This window comes from Neopsephotus bourkii, unplaced genomic scaffold (genome assembly GCF_033783945.1).
Source record: "Neopsephotus bourkii isolate Nb327-2 ecotype Australia unplaced genomic scaffold, CSIRO-AGI_Nbou_v1 NB_481, whole genome shotgun sequence".
NCBI lineage: Eukaryota > Metazoa > Chordata > Aves > Psittaciformes > Psittacidae > Neopsephotus > Neopsephotus bourkii.
Window position 1 is genome coordinate 1,002,800 of NW_026900982.1, and position 15,289 is coordinate 1,018,088.

Genomic DNA, 15,289 nt, shown 5'->3' on the forward strand with positions numbered 1-15,289 from the left:
TCCTTCATCACACATCCTGTACCCTGCATCCCACCTCCCAGCCCTGTATCCTGCATTCTGGCTCTGCATTCCAATCCTTTATCCCAATTGTAAATCCCATATCCTGCATCCCAGTTTTGCATCCCACATCCCAATCCTGCACCCTGCATCCCAGTCCTGCATCCTGCATCCCGCCTCCCAGCCCTGCATCCTGCATTCTAGCCCTGCTCCCAATCCTTTATCCCAATTGTAAATCCCATATCCTGCATCCCAGCTTTGCATCCCACATTCCAGTCCTGCATTCTTTATCCCACATCCTGCACCCTGCATCCCAGTCCTGCATCCTTCATCCTTCATCACCCATCCTGCACCCTGCATCCCAGTCTTGCATCCTGCATCCCAATCCTGTATCCTTCATCACCCATCCTGCACCCTGCATCCCAGTCTTGCATCCTGCATCCCAATCCTGTATCCTTCACTCAACATCCTGCACCCTGCACCCCACGCTTGCATCCCACATCCCAATCCCGCCCCCCGCCCCGCTCCCGCCCCGCGGTGTAGCAGCACAAAGGCCGGACTACAGCTCCCGGCGTGCCCGGGCCGTGGTGCGGGGGGAGCCGGGGCCGCGCACCCTCCCGCCCGTGTCCTGCCCGTGCGTGTGCGTGTGCGCGGCCGGCAGCGAATCAGCCGCTCCGCCCGGCCCCGCCCGGCCCCGCACACGGGCGGTCGCAGCGGCCGCGCTGCCATGAGCGAGCGCCCGGCGGGGCCGCCCCGCCGCCCCCCGGCTCCCGCCGCTGCCCGCCCGCCGGTCCCGGTCCCGATCCCGGTCCCGGCCCCAGCCCCAGCCCCGGCCTGGGGGATGCTGCGGGGACGGCGCGGCTGATCCCCCCGCACCACCGCCGCTGCCGCCGCCGCCCCGCCCGCCGCCGCCATGGCCGGTAAGCCCCGCAGCGGCTGCGAGGCGCTGAAGGTGGTGGCCCGGTGCCGCCCGATGAGCAGGAAGGAGGAGGCGGCGGGCTACGAGCGCGTCCTGGAGCTGGATGTGAAGCTGGGGCAGGTGAGCATCCGGAACCCCCGCGCCTCCCCCGGGGAGCTGCCCAAGACCTTCACCTTCGACGCTGTCTACGACGCCAGCTCCAAGCAGGCAGACCTCTACGACGAGACGGTCCGGCCGCTGATAGACGCCGTGCTGCAGGGCTTCAATGGCACCGTCTTCGCCTATGGCCAGACGGGCACCGGCAAGACCTACACCATGCAGGGGGCCTGGGCGGAGCCGGAGAAGCGGGGCATCATCCCCAGCTCCTTTGAGCACATCTTCACCCACATCTCCCGCTCGCAGAACCAGCAGTACCTGGTGAGGGCCTCATACCTGGAGATCTACCAGGAGGAGATCAGGGACCTCCTTGCCAAGGACCAGAGCAAGAAGCTGGAGCTGAAAGAGAACCCCGAGACAGGGGTGTACATCAAGGACCTCTCCTCCTTCGTCACCAAGAACGTGAAGGAGATTGAGCATGTGATGAACCTGGGGAGCCAGACGCGGTCAGTGGGTAGCACCAACATGAACGAGCACAGCTCCCGCTCCCACGCCATCTTCCTCATCACCATCGAGTGCAGTGAGACGGGCCCGGATGGTGAGGAGCACATCCGTGTGGGCAAGCTCAACCTGGTGGACCTGGCAGGCAGCGAGCGCCAGAGCAAAATGGGAGCCCATGGGGAGCGCCCCAAGGAAGCATCCAAGATCAACCTCTCCCTCTCTGCCCTGGGCAATGTCATCTCCGCTCTCGTGGATGGCAGGAGCACACACATCCCCTACAGGGACTCCAAACTGACCCGCCTGCTGCAGGACTCCCTTGGGGGCAACGCCAAGACGATCATGGTGGCCACCTTGGGCCCAGCCTCTCACAGCTACGACGAGAGCCTCTCCACCCTCAGGTTTGCCAACAGGGCCAAGAACATCAAGAACAAGCCCCGGGTGAACGAGGACCCCAAGGACACCTTGCTGCGGGAGTTTCAGGAGGAGATTGTCCGGCTGAAAGCCCAGCTAGAGAAACGTGGTATGTTGGGGAAGAAGAGGAGAAGGAGCAGCCGGAAGAAGAAGGTGATGGATGGGGAAAGTGCTGCAGAGAACGAAGGGGAGGATGACAATGAGGATGGCCTGGAGAAGAACATGGAGTGCTACTTGAAGGAGCAGAAGGAGAGGCTGGAAGAGGAGAAAGCTGCTATCCGGGATGACCACAGCCTGGTGAGCGAGGAGAAGCAAAAGCTGCTTCAGGAGAAGGAGAAGATGATTGAGGATCTGCGGAAGGAGCAGGAGGCCACGGAGCTACTGGCCACCAAGTACAAGGTACGTGTTGCCACGTGCTACTGTGAGCAATGCAGGGGGAAGACCTCTAGCCTCTTGTGGGGTGCCTGAGAGGCTCCCAAGCAGGGTGTCCAAGCAAGGTGGGCTCCCAAGCCAGGTGCCCAAGGGCAGCCCCATGCTCCTGTGTAGTGTTGGGCTGGAGTTGCCCTCAGACATGGAGCTGCGCGGGGACCTTGTGTGGGAGCCCTGGGGGCTGTGGGGCAGGAAGGGCCATGGGGCAGTGGATCACTTTTCTATGTTCAGCTCTTGTCCCTCTCAGCACAACAAAGCAGCTTGCAGCGGGGCGGGGGAGTGATGCTGCACATTTGTCCCTGGTGGCCCCAGGAATGCACCCAGGCCTGGGGCTGGGACCGTGGCACTGCCTGCTCCCTACCTGCCCCCCATGTCCATCCCCATGGCTCCCATCCCAGCTTGAGGATGCTGGGTGATGCGGAGCTGAGGGCAAGAGGGGCCGCAGCAGCCCCAGCCCAGCCCCAGCCCTGTGCTGGGGTCTGGGATTGCCCCACTGCCATTCCAGCCCTGCTCCCCTCCCGGTGACCCTGGGGGTGTGAGCGCAGGGCTGGAGCAGTCATGGTGATGGAGAAGGAGCCCCAGCACCCTGCCCCATCACATCACTCTCCAACACAGCCCCTCCGTCACCACGGTGGCCCAGATGCTGTGGCTGGGCTGGAGACCAGCACGGAGCCCTCCAGGCAGGGACGTGCCTGGGGTTCTGGTCTCTGCTGAGGGATTCAGGGGCTAAGCAGGAGGATGCTCTTGTGCCTCCTCCCTTGCCAAAGCCTTCTTTGTTGCAGCCTCAGGGATGCGCAGCCAGGCCGAGGGCTGTGCGGCCATGCTCAGGGATGCATGATCATGCCCAGGGATGCATGGCCGTGCTTGGATGCCTGCACAGACACCTGCAGGCTCACAATGGGATGTGCAATGGGGGCAGAGCCATGGGGGCATTGCGGGTGTCCCATGGCGGGTATCCTGGTGGAGCAGGATGCTCGGTGTGGAGCGGGGGTCCCCGCAGCCGTTCCCTGCACTGCCACCGCGGTGGAGTGGAGGTTGTCACTGGCAGCCATCCAGTGTGGTCTCCTCGTCCGGCACGGTGCAGTGGAGCTGGCTCTGGGCCACCACATGTCCTGTAACTGCTGAGTAACCAAGGCAGGGCCGGAGGCAGGATGATGCTGCATCCTTTTTGGTGTCCTTCGGAATTGCTGTGCAGGCCGGGACCCTCAACCCATGGGGGTACAGCACACTCACAGCAGTGACGTGTAGCCCCAGGGGGCAAAAAACCCTCTGGAGCCAGCAATGGAGGGCAGAGCCTGCTATGATGCTCACCCAGTAGGCACTGCCTGGCACCAGGCAGGAGACATCAGCTTGGCAAGAGCCTTGTGTCCCACTCAAACGCTTCATGGCTTCATAGTGACTGTGGCAATGGCAGGTGTAGTAACCGGGGGGACACAGCGTGCCCCACACACGTGTGGGTGATGCAAGCTGGACCCTGTCCTGCTGTCACACTCATGGGCTCTCTGGCACAGCCAGGGCCCAGCCCTACCGTCTGGCTGGGACATGTGGGCAGCTTGGAGAGATGGGGGCCAGATGTGCATCTCAGCACCCAGATGGGCACCTCAGCGCCCAGATGTGCACCATGGCACCCAGGAGGATGGGCCGTACCTGCAGCTGCTCAGGGCCCCTTGCCTGGGGGCTCTTCTGGGTGCTGAGACAGGGGTCAATGGCCAGGAAAGTGCCAAGGAAGTCACTGGGTGCTGGAAATGAGCTCCTGTGAGAAGCTTAGTGCTCAATGTGTCCCAGGCGCTAAAGAAGATTGGGAGTCATCTTCATTAAAAGGAATAAATGCTTTGGCAGGGGGGAAACAGCCGTGCTAATAAACCCCCTAATCCCACGCAAAGGTGGCAGCCTTCGCCATGGAGAGGTGTGACAGTGTGCTGCCCTGGCCAAGCATCATCCCCGCATGCGCCTGGTCGCCTCCCTGCACCCCAGCAGGGTTTGGAGGACACTCACCATCACAGGATGCAGTTAGAATCAAAACAAAGGAGGAGGAGGGCTGAGGGACCCTTTAATGCCCGGCCAGTGGCACCCAACCAAAGGTGGCAGGGCAAGGAGGAATCCCCATCACTGGAATCAAAGGGGCTGGATGGGCACCCGTGTGAGGATGTGCCCCATAGCCCTGAATGGCTGTGAGGGTGGTGGAAGGTGGGAGCTGGTGGTATGGACGTGGGGGCTGTCCCACAAGTGCTGGGGGCTGTTTGCATGTCCCTAAAGCCCCACACTGTGCACCCCCACAGTCACCCTGCATGGGAACTGGGGAAGGGAAAAAGCAGGGGAAAAAATAGGGAGAATAAGAGTATTGTTCCAGGTAGCTGTTGGTCGCCAGTTTGCCCAAGCCCCCACCTCTGTGCCCAGGGTGATGGCTGAGAGACACAGCACCCCCAGAGAGAACTCTGCCTAAGGGGGTGTGTGGTGGCACCAGTGAACACCGTGTGTGCCCCCGCAGTGCTGGCATCTCCCATGGTGTGGTGTGGTGGCACTCCCCCCTCGCAGGGCCTTGGCTATGTCAGTGGGGGTGTCCCAGGGGTCTGCGTGTGGGGAAGAAGCTGTTGATGCTGCTGCTGTGTCTGGGACATTAATTTTTAAAGCCATGTGCAGTGATTGGCTCCATCCCTGCTCACGTCCCTGAGGTGCAGCAGTGGGGGACACGCATGTGTGCACACAGGCTGCGTGTGTGTGGATGCACATGCTGCATGGCAGCGCTCCCCCATTGCACACATCTGCACACACATCACAGGAGGACTCACATGGGGACCACATGTGGTGTGAGGCTGCTGTGGCAGCCCAGCAGGGCTCCCAGCCCCATGGTTTCCAGACAGGGATGGCTGTGCACATGCATGTTGGATGTGTGTGTGTGTACAGGCACACGAGTGTGCATGCATGACTGTAGTAATGTGTGTATCCATGGACTAAAGGGGAGTGTGCATGTGTGTGAGCACCAATGTCTACATACTTGGACATGCTTGTAGCAATGTGCAGGCACATGTATGTGTACATGTGTGTGTGTGCAGGGGTTTGTGCACAGGCATGTGTATACATGGGTGTATGCATGTACACCGATGGGTGTGTGCGTGTGTGAGCCCTTTTCCCTTTAGGAAAGCTGGCGTGGGGGTGACAGGGTGGGATGGGATGGGATGGGATGGGATGGGATGGGATGGGATGGGATGGGGGAGTTAGGGTGGATGCAGATTTGGCTGAGCTGTGGGAAGTGCTTCTGTGAGTGGTTTCCCTGCTGCATTTTCCTTGTGAAGTCCCAAGGGGCTTAAGACAGAGCCCCCTGCCTGGCTTGGCACAGCTCGGCACAGCTTGGCACAGCTCAGCATGGTTTGGCATGGCTTGGCATGGCTCACACAGCTCAGCTGGAGGTGGGAGGCCAGGGCTGGGGCCCCAGTGCCGGCAGCTGCTGCACATCCGTGGCGTCCCGCTGGCTCGCAGCTGTGCGGAAGGAAGTGGGACCCAAAACAGCCTGGGCTCAGAGCCAGCGGCCCCAAGCCACATCCCCACGGAGGGGGCACATCGCTCGCACCCCTGCCTAATGCACCCAGTGTTCAGCACTGGGCTCATGGTGTCCGTGTGCAGCCCCCTCCCCATCAGTGGAAACATGTGTAAAAGCCCCCACTGCCTGAAAGCAGGGGTGAGGACACAGTGCCCAGGACAGGGTCCAGGGATGGGGGTGACCACCTGGCAAGGGTGGCCTGGTGCAAACCCCTCAGGGGTGTGGTAGAGCCGTGTTCTGACCCCCCACCCTCCTCTCCCCCCCAGGCAATGGAGAGCAAGCTGCTCATCGGCGGCAGGACCATCGTGGACCACACTAATGAGCAGCAGAAGATGCTGGAGCTGAAGCGACAGGAGATAGCTGAGCAGGTAACAGCACTGGGGCCTGCAGGTGATGGGGGTGTCCTGGGGGCCGGTTCCCCCTCCTGACTCTGAGTGTTTCCCCCATGCTGCAGAAACGCCGGGAGCGGGAGATGCAGCAGGAGATGCTGCTGCGGGATGAGGAGACCATGGAGCTGCGGGAGACTTACACCTCCCTGCAGCAGGAGGTGGAGATCAAAACCAAGAAGCTGAAGAAGGTGAGAGTGTGGTTGTTGGGGACGATCATCCCTCCAACCACCAGAGCCCTGGGGCTCACTGCAGGCCCCAGGCTGTGGGGCTGATGGTCTGTTCCTCTCCTCAGCTGTATGCCAAGCTGCAGGCCGTGAAGGCGGAGATCCAGGACCAGCACGATGAGTATATCCGTGTGCGGCAGGACCTGGAGGAGGCACAGAATGAGCAGACACGGGAGCTGAAGCTCAAGTAGGTGGTTGTGTGTCCCCTGCAGCCATGCAGGTCAGAATTGGGGTGCAGAGCACAAAGCTGGGTGCTCAGGGCAGAGCTGGGGTACGCAGAACAAAGCTTAGTTATGTAGAGCAGAGCTGGGGTGCGTGGAGCAGAGCTGGGGTGCACAGAGCAGAAGTGGGTTATGCAGAACAAACCTGGAGTGCACAGAGCAGAGCTGGGGTGTGCAGCTGGGGAGAGCAATACGCCTGCTGACAGGGACATGTGAGCACTTCCTACCCCATCAGCAGTGGCAGAAGGTGTAAAACATATTTACACCTCTTGAGCTGGGTGAGTCACATGCAAGAGTATTAAAAACTTGCTGAGAAAGGTGGGAAACCACAAAATACAGAAGCAGAAACGCCAGTACAGCTGCAGCGTGGGCTGTGGGTGAGTTATGGGACCTGACAGTGGTAGCTGGAGGTGGGTGCCCCCTGCGGGCAGCTGGAGACTGCTCCAGCCCCAGCACAGTCCTCATTGGAAGAGCAGCTCAGGGGACCTTGGGGTGAGCCCCTGACCTGCGGGAGCTTCTGGCACAACGGTGGCAAAGCCATATTCCCTCCAGGAGCCTCCAGTGGGAGATGCAGATGCTGGTCTGCTGCCCTCAGTGGGTGTGTTTTCACTTCAGCAGTAACTCTTCAGTGTCTTCACAAAACCCCACCCAGCCGTATATCTTAAGCATCTTCAAGATAAGATATTTATCCTTTTACTAGAAACAAACTTTCAGCTCAGATTTTGCTGCCTTTCTCTTCAGACATGACTCAAACTTTTTAAAAGCTGGGAACTCAATGGAGCAACTCAGCAGTGCAAGACAGCTTTCTGTAGTTGCTTGATTTGCCCCCCAAAGTATGGAAAAAACGATTCCCCTGGGGTTCATTTTGCATCACTGAGCTTTCCTTTATCATCTGGTCAGGCAGCAAGGAGCAGACGGGGGTTCCTGCTGGAGGAAGTCTTGCACAGCTGCCTATGTCTTCTTTCCTCTCTGATGACTGTCTTCCTCTGCCCCCACTTTCCTGCCTGTCTTACCTCTCTGTCCTATTGCCTCACCCTTTAAATTGCTATCCTGTTTCCATCTTCTGTATGTTTTCTTATTTCCCTGTGCTGTCTCCCTGACATCCCTTTCCTCTCCCTTTCTGACCTGTTTTTGGTCACTTGTCACATTAACTCCTTCCTATCCTACTCCTTCCCCATCTTTGCTCTCGTTCTGTCTCTTGGCCGGTCACTCAGGTACTTGATCATCGAGAACTTCATCCCACCAGAAGAGAAGAACAAGATCATGAACCGCCTGTACTTTGATGGTGATGAAGACCAGTGGAAGTTCCAGCCACTTGTGCCCACCGGAGGGTACGTTCCTGTTCCTGTCCCTGACCCACGGGCTGCCTCCTGCAGGCACGAGGCCTCTCACCATTTGGATAGGTTTTAGTAGGTATTTATGTTCTTTACTACATGTTCTTCTCTTAATTTATGTTTTAGAAACAGCAACCAAATGAAGAAGCGGCCTACCTCTGCAGTGGGGTACAAGAGACCCATCAGCCAATTCGCCCGTGTGGCTATGGCCATGGGATCTCATCCTCGATACCGGGTAAGTGAGGGAGCACTGCTGCGTGCCAGGGGGACAAGAAGTCATTGAACAAATGTGATGAATGGATGGATGAATGGATGGATGGACAGACAAACAGATGAACAGTGGGAGAGAAGGTGAAGTAAACAAGCCCATCATGATTTGGGGTACATCAGTTCAAGCTCCTGGCTTTATTCACCCACTTGGCAGGATTGGTGGCCATGCTTTCAGCTGGTCCATGAGCTGCTGGCTTGGTGGCTCTGACAGCTCCTGCTGTTCAAAAGGACAGGGCCATTCAGCCTTACCTGCTGATCTCAGCCTCAGGGAAGACCAGGAAGAGCAGAGCCATGAGCCTGAACCCCAGCGTGGAGCTTGCCCTGTGGCTGTGGCAGCCAGAGGGTCCCACTCCCTGGCGTGCTGGTCACCTTCTCTCAGTGGCATGAACTTGACAGAGCTGGTGCTGTGTTGAGACATGCGGTGACTCCTCACGTTGGTTTTCCCTTTGCCCTGTCCTACTGCAGGCTGAGAACATCATGTTCTTGGAGCTGGACCTCTCCCCTCCAGCTATCTTCGAGTTTGAGCGGAGCAGGGACCCGGCAGAGCAGGACCCCCGGGCTCTGCACCTGGAGAGGCTGATGCACCTGGACAGCCTCCTGGAGCGGCCAGTGGCCTCCCGGGTGAGGAAGTCCCGCTCCTGGTGAGTGCTGCTGGGGACCAGGGGGGACTAATTTGTGCTGCAGTGCAGCTGGGATGCTCCATGTGGGCAGCGCTTGGGCTGAGGGCAGGCAGAGGAGTCGTGGCAGAACTGCAACCCTGTTCCTTCTGGGGTTGAACCTGGCCATGAGCTGTTGGGGTGTCATCAGGTTTTAAAATGTGGCTGACATTGCTTTGGTAACAGTTGTAGGATGCGTATTAAAACAGGTGATATCATTATATCCATCCCAGGACAGGAAAGTCATGCATCTGTTGGGGCTGGTCCAGAGGAGGCCATAAAGATGCCCCAAGGGCTGGAGCACCTCTGCTATGGAGACAGGCTGAGAGGCCTGGTCTTGTTCAGCCTGGAGAAGGCTCTGGGGAGACCTTAGAGCAGCTTCTAGCGCCTAATGCGGCTGACAAGAAAGCTGGAGAGGGGCTTTTGACAAGGGCCTGTAGGGACAGGACAAGGGGGAATGGCTTTAAACTGACAGAGGGGAGATTGAGATCTGAGGAAGAAGTTCTTGTCTGTGAGTGTGGTGAGGCCCTGGCACAGGTTGCCCCAGAGAAGCTGTGGCTGCCCCATCCCTGGCAGTGTTCAAGGCCAGGATGGATGGGGCTTGGAGCAACATGATCTAGTAGAAGGTGTCCCTTCCTGGGGCACAGGGTTGGAACTGATCCCTTCCCATCCACACCGTTCCTGTGATTCTGATATATATGTATCTCAGATGCTGAGACACAAGGTATTGTCCTGCCCAGCATGTTAGTGACATCCTTTAGTTCTTCCTGTATAGCAAATGGCTGAGAAAGTGGATCTGGGGCAAAGCAGGAGGCAGGGGAAGGGGAAGGAGATGGAAACCAGGTTTTCTTTGTCCATCCAGGTGCCAGACGCCGCGGTCACTGCCATCCTCAACCACTCATGTCTCCCTCACCTCCAGCTCCCCGTGCGCCGCCACAACGCCAGCTCAGGAGTGACGTCCTGGACCCCTTGTCCCCTTGCACTGCCTCGCAGTGAGGACTGTGCCGCGCCGGCAGCCGAGGAGGGGCCCCAGCCGGCAGCATCTCCACCGGTCCCAGTTCGTCTTTGTCTTCAGCTACTGTGTGTGCGCGTGTGTTAGTGTGAGATGCTCACGAACAGCCCTCCGAGGCGAGGGGAGCTGCCCCCTCCTGCCTTCCGCCCCCTCCCCAGTCTGGATCTGTCACTTTATTTATTTAACATATTTATTTATGGAGTGGTTGATGCGCAGAGTCAGGAGGTGCGGTCGCACAGGAGGACAGCCAAGGCTGGCAGTGGGCACCACTCGGATGCTCCTCAGGTACGCTCAGCTCCCAGCCCTCCCCACCGGAGGACAGGGCTGGAGACACCACCAGGGTGCTCACCGTCGTGCTCTGCAGAGCAGGCAGGAGGGGGCAGAGGCCCCTCTCTGATGGCTGTGGCAGGTGGGTCAGCCCTGGACTCTGGTGCTGTGTTTGCTTTGCTGGATCCCAGGGATTTTGGTGATTTCAACAATGATTTGGAGACTTCCAGAGGGACTCTCCAGCCTGCATCAACACCAGTGGCAGCAGTGACATTTCATTGACTTCTGGGCATGGCTGTCATGCCAGGAATGCCAGCTCCATCCACAGGGAGAGCTTGCAGATTAACAAAACCAAGTCAGTCCTGGTGGTGCCAGGACTCTGCTCACCTGTGCCATGCTCTGGAGGTGGCTGGCCATGTCCCGTTCAGTTGCCGGACACCTGGCTTGCTCCCATCTCTGACAAAGTGGGTGTTTAACTCCTCGCAGCAACAACAGCAGATGGAAATCTCTGTCCATTTCTACCCACGCCTCCTCAAGACACACATCGTCTGGGGAGCGATGCTGCCTACATGAAGCCAGTGGTGACAGCATCCACCATCCTGGCAGCTGAAGAAATGCAGGACAAGGCAGTGATGCCCAGAGGAGTGATGCCAACATCACTCTCGTCGGGCTGGGTAATATGGAGGTCACCTTGTTGTTGGGAGGAATTTCCTGGTGCTGCATGGTTGTGGAGGGATGGATGTGAAACGGGTAATGGATAAGAGGGCAAGACATAACACTGCTCTGGCGATCTGAAACCCATCCCTGGCAGTAGCACATGTGGGTGCCAGGACATCATTCAGTGTCCCTGGGTCATTCAGCAATTCAGTTGAGGGAAGGCAGGTCCTCGTTGAAGACCATTCCTGTCAGTGCCAGGGCCAGCAGCTGTGGTTTCCCTGGGATGGCTTCCAGATGCACGGAGGTGGGGGAGATCCATTTGTTGACTACATGAGAATGAATGAGAGAGCGAGCCCCAGGTTCACATGGGAGGATGAGGGTCTTCACAAGGGTATGTGCTGAGGCCACTCCCTGGGACAGGGCTTTCAGCAACCTGGTCTAGTGGAAGGTGTCCCTGCCCATGACAGGGCACTGGAACTGGATGAGCTTTAAGGTCCCTTCCAACCCAAACCGTTCTGTAATTCTATGAAGACAGAGCTGAGAAGGTGGCAGGTAGGAACTGTCCTGTGGCAATGGACAGGGTTTACTCTGTTGGAGGACTGGTCACTGCTCACTTTGATGACTCCTGCACACAGGACGTGGGGTGAGGGCGGGAGAGGGGACAAGGCACAAGCACAGAGCAGGGCAGGTCCTACCCAACACGAGTATCCCATCAGTGTGCTCCACTTGTCCAGGCTGGGGCATCCGTAGACCTTCCCATGCATGTCCTAACACATCTCCTGCGCTGCTGCAGGCTATCTTCTCCCTGTTCTCTGTAACATTGTCCTGCCTCGTGTTCGTGATCATAGCCCTTTGCCACCATCTTCCCTTCCTCATCTGTTCCCCATAACACCTTCTGCCTCTCTGAATCCCTGTCCCACCCCAGCAGCTGGCTTGTGGGCTATTTTGGAGGCTGTAGGTTGCTCCCAGGACTGATCTCGCTCCCCTTGAGTAGCAGCCAGGTCTGGCTGTGCTCAGCCTGGGAAAGAAGGTGCAGGAGGAATGCCATTTAGGAGTGAGACATGGGTTGGTTCCTCATTCAGCATGGGTGAGGTCCTTCTGCCTGTGGGTATCACCAGCAGCCATGGGTTCTCTGTGTGCATTCCCCACAGCAAGCTGGCCTGGTCTCATGAAACACAGTGGATGAGAGAACCCTGGTTCCTTATTTGTTTGCCAGGTTAGTGTCTGGGAGTCAGGGTCAGGAAGCACAGACCTCAGAAAGCGGAGAAGCTGCCTGCAGCATGGCCTGCAGGAATGTATTTTCCTCCCTTTCTGTTTTGTAATTGCCCCAAGTTCACCTTCAGTTGGATCAGAAGCTCAAGGAGCCCCAGGGTGATGTGCTGGTGACAGTCTCTTTTACCTCCGTTCTCTACCCAGGGCATGGTAAACAAAGCCCAAGAGCTGATGGTGTCCCCTTATTGCGCCAGGCCATGGAGCATCATATCAAAGGAAAAATGTGCTCCATGTAGGTCTCCCATGGCATGTGTTGGTCCTCACCTGTGTCATGGCAATGGACAGCTCTAGGTCCAGTAGCACTGTGTCACAATGGGACTGTGTGGAAGCCCTTCTGGCTGAGCACAGGACATGTGTAGAAGCGCCTGGTGCAGGGGGTGGTATGAGCTGTTTTCAACATCCAAGTGTGGCTCTGACGTACCAAGAGCACGATCTCCCATGCGCTGGCTCCATCTCTCTCCACCGCTGCTAATGACCTCCCACCCTCCTTAGCACAAACCCTGAGGAAGGTTGTGAGCAGACGCTGGTGATTTGAGCCAAGACCGGGTGAGATCCCAGGGGTTTTCCCTCTGCCTCGGGTGGCTCTGCAGCCTCCCCGTGTCGCTGCAGCAACCTCAGATGTATATTTGTAATGATCTTCGGTGTTTGTATGTTGGTGCGTGTGTATTTACATATGAGTGTGTGTAGGTGTGTGTGGGTGCGTGCGTGTAGCCAAGGGATCTATTTACTGTCAACATGAGTGTACAGGGGGCAGATCCCTGGGGGGAGGCTGGGGCTGGGCTGGGGCTCTTTTATTTTTGCTGTTTAATTATTCAGTTATTTTGGGTTTCAGGTTTGGATGGGATTTTTTCCTTCAAGGGGGGTGGGTTTTGGTCTGTCTCAGATTGATTGACAAGGTGAGGGCCTTGATTAGGACCAAATTTTTGTGCCTGTTGCTCTGGTGATCTATTTAGAAATCAAAAGTTTACTGTATGGTGGCCCATCCTTGTCACTCTATACATAGGAATATACAGGACATATTATAAATATATATATATTATACATACCGTATGGAGCGAGGTCATTAATCTCACCCCCCTCTCTGGCTTTGGATGGACACCTCTTCAATATGCTGTAACGTAGCTTTGATCCAGTGCTGGGAATGACTGGAAAGCGCCAGCACCCTTCAAAAACTGGCAATGACACCAATAAAGGAATGAGCATCATTGCAAAGGGCATCTGCAGCCTCCTTCATCCGCAGCTCCAGCCGCTGGGAACATGCCAGCACCACAGTGCTGCAGCTGATGTGTTAATTGAAGTGCAGCTCCATGTTGTGTATGCTGCTCAGGGGGACCTCATGGGCTGTGTGTGTTGAGAGACAAGGATTTGGAATTAGGGCTTCTGCAACAGCACAAATGGGGGCACCAGTGCCCACCTGCCTGTATTTCTCTATATATTTCTAGTGGAGGCTGTCCATGTCCATGCCAAGTGCAAGGTCCTACACCTGGGTCAGAGCAATCCCAGGCACAGCTACAGAGAAGAGATTTAGAGCAGCCCTGCGGAGAAGGACTTGGGGGTGCTGGTTGATGAGAAAATGAACATGAGCCGGCTTCAGTGTGCGCTTGCAGCCCAGAAAGCCAACCGTATCCTGGGCTGCATCAAAAGGAGCGTGACCAGCAGGTCGAAGGAGGTGATCCTGCCCCTCTACTCTCTCGTGAGACCTCACTTGGAGTATTGTGTGCAGTTCTGGTGTCCTCAACATAAAAAGGACATGGAACTGTTGGAACAAGTCCAGAGGAGGGCCACGAGGATGATCAGGGGACTGGAGCACCTCCTGTATGAAGATAGGCTGAGAAAGTTGGGGATGTTCAGCCTGGAGAAGAGAAGGCTGCGTGGAGACCTCATAGCAGCCTTCCAGTATTTGAAGGGGGCTATAGGGATGCTGGGGATGGACTGTTCATTAGGGACTGTAGTGACAGGACAAGGGGTAATGGGTTAAAACTTAAACAGGGGAAGTTTAGATTGGATATAGGAAGAAGTTCTTTACTGTAAGGGTGGTGAGGCACTGGAATGGGCTGCCCAGGGAGGTTGTGAATGCTCCATCGCTGGCAGTGTTCAAGGCCAGGCTGGACAGAGCCCTGGGTGACATGGTTTAGTGTGAGGTGCCCCTGCCCATGGCAGGGGGGTTGGAACTTGATGATCTTAAGGTCCTTTTCAACCCTAACTATTCTATGATTCTATGCCAGGAGAGTTGAAACTAGAAGATCATTAAGATCCCTTCTAAGTCAAACCTAATTCTATGATTTCTCCCATTTTGTGTAAAATAAAGTGTTTGTACTGAAACTGTAATTTGCTGGAGGCTTTGATAAGACAAAGTCTAAGGAGCAAAAGCTGGTTTTGCTGGGTATGAGCACCTGCTGTACCTCTAAAAGGAAATTTATTAGCCCCAAGAGCACAGAGAGGCCCATGTAAAATCGGTGAGTTGATTTTGAGGCAATTTCGTTTAACATGCTCACTTATTTCATAGAACCATGGAATGGTTTGGGTGGGAAGAGACCTTAAGGGTCATCTACTTCCATTATGGTATGATTCTGTGATGATTCTATGGTAAGGAAGGGAGAAAGTTGGGTTTTGTCATATTCAGTTTATCTCTCCACTGCCGCCCAGGGCAGCCTGCGTGCAGATCAGAAGAGCAAGGTCCGGAGGTAGCACAGAGAGAATAAAGACAAATCAGAAGCATTGCCGTGCTGTCAGGAGCTCTACTTATTCTGAAGGAGCTCAGAAACTGTGCCTGAAAGGTGCAGAGAAGGGCAAAGTATTTTTCCACACCAACTGTAACTGCCAAAACCATTCTGAAATGTGAGCTTTGACAAGACACGTGGCATGGCCCAGGGGACAAGAAGGTGACTCGAGGCAGGTAAAAATGCTCCAGTCACCAGCACCACTCTTTCCTTGCAAGTTGTGCAGTGTCTGGTGATGTTACCATCTTGTGGGGTTTGATTTTCCAGAGCATCAGCCAGGAGAGCAGCTGCCGGTTTGGCTTAAGAACATGGATATTTTCTCCATCTTTGTCTCTATCCTGTCCTGCACACAGGCAATGGCAAGAGGGCACAAGGT

At 56.5% G+C, this 15,289-nt stretch overlaps 1 protein-coding gene and 1 long non-coding RNA gene across 2 annotated transcripts; both read left to right on the forward strand.

Annotated features, from left to right (window-relative positions):
- Positions 1 to 820: 820 nt before the first annotated feature.
- KIF3C (kinesin family member 3C) lies at positions 821 to 10,198 on the forward strand. The gene is made up of 8 exons (XM_061350215.1): positions 821 to 2,323; positions 6,158 to 6,259; positions 6,346 to 6,468; positions 6,573 to 6,691; positions 7,940 to 8,056; positions 8,186 to 8,294; positions 8,795 to 8,970; positions 9,848 to 10,198. The coding sequence occupies exons 1-8, from the start codon at positions 911 to 913 to the stop codon at positions 9,939 to 9,941; spliced, it is 2,253 nt and encodes a 750-aa protein (XP_061206199.1). The 5' UTR covers positions 821 to 910; the 3' UTR covers positions 9,942 to 10,198.
- A 147-nt stretch (positions 10,199 to 10,345) lies between these two features.
- Positions 10,346 to 14,913, forward strand: LOC133210640 (uncharacterized). Its single transcript, XR_009724975.1, has 2 exons — positions 10,346 to 13,660; positions 14,419 to 14,913. It is a non-coding gene; the product is annotated as an uncharacterized LOC133210640 (long non-coding RNA).
- Positions 14,914 to 15,289: the final 376 nt, after the last annotated feature.

Coding starts and splice junctions, on each gene's coding strand:
- KIF3C (XM_061350215.1), top strand. CDS start 911: ATGGCCGGTAAGCCCCGCAGCGGCTGCGAGGCGCTGAAGGTGGTGGCC. Junction 2,324..6,157: donor TACTGGCCACCAAGTACAAG/GTACGTGTTGCC, acceptor TCTCCCCCCCAG/GCAATGGAGAGCAAGCTGCT. Junction 6,260..6,345: donor GACAGGAGATAGCTGAGCAG/GTAACAGCACTG, acceptor CCCATGCTGCAG/AAACGCCGGGAGCGGGAGAT.